Source organism: Macrobrachium nipponense, chromosome 1, assembly GCF_015104395.2.
Source record: "Macrobrachium nipponense isolate FS-2020 chromosome 1, ASM1510439v2, whole genome shotgun sequence".
Classification (NCBI taxonomy): Eukaryota; Metazoa; Arthropoda; class Malacostraca; order Decapoda; family Palaemonidae; genus Macrobrachium; species Macrobrachium nipponense.
In genome coordinates this window covers 110008256-110009089 of record NC_087200.1, presented here as the reverse complement: position 1 = coordinate 110009089, position 834 = coordinate 110008256, and the positions used below count along the sequence as shown (strand labels likewise).

The 834-nt window shown below is 44.1% G+C and overlaps 1 protein-coding gene across 1 annotated transcript in view; it reads left to right on the top strand.

The window, feature by feature from the left end:
• LOC135218907 (optineurin-like) overlaps window positions 1-350 on the top strand; it is a 1029-nt gene extending 679 nt beyond the window's left edge. Inside the window, exon 1 of the mRNA XM_064255350.1 lies at window positions 1-350. This exon is cut by the window's left edge and continues 679 nt beyond it. Coding sequence (XP_064111420.1) covers window positions 1-350 — 350 coding nt within the window.
• Window positions 351-834: the final 484 nt, after the last annotated feature.

The window sequence follows — 834 nt, the reverse complement described above, 5'->3', positions numbered from 1 at the left end:
CTGAACTAGACTATAAAGAAAATTCAAAAGAATTTGGCGAGTTTTCTATGGCAAAGAAGGGCAAGAGAATGCGGAAAAACAATAAGTACAAAAAGAAGGCTAAACGCAGTCCTGCACGGGAAGGACAAGACCTGGCAGAACTTAAGGAGGATATCCAAAAGGTACTCAAGGAGACGATAAGTAACATATTTAAGGAGAGGCAGGCTCGGAGAGAATTCGGAAATGAGTCAATGAGATCCCTAAATTGTAAGCATGAGGAGAGACAGCAGAGAGACCTTGAGAGCAGGCTTCGAAGACTAAATGGAAGAGAGAGGATAAGACAGGAATTGGGACACTTCTATGGAATTTAGTTAAGGATAAAAGAGTGCTCTACAGAAGGGAGGCAGCGAGAACCCGAAGTAAGGAGTATGAGAGAACGTGGGGAGAGGAAAGGACTGGATTAAGCAGTAAAGGGAGGATGTTATGGGAACTAATCTGGTTCCTAAATAAATTAGTAAGGGGGAAATGGGTGGCTTTGAGAGAATAGTGGCAGATAGAAATCAAGCCTATGGAGCAGCTTGAAAAGGAGTTGAGGAAGGCTGGCCCCGGAATATAACTTAGACCTAGAAGCAAAGCATTGAATGAACATGAAACCAAGGCTGGCGAATGGACAGCAGTTAGGGCGCTGCTGGACGTTCACTGGCCCTAGAATGTAAACTAGACCTAGAAACAGATCATTGAATGGACATGAAACTAAAGCTGGAGATTGGACAGCGGTTGGGGGAGCTACTAGAAGTTAACTGGTTCTGGAATGGAAGCCTGACCTAAAAGCACATCACTGAATGGACATGAAAC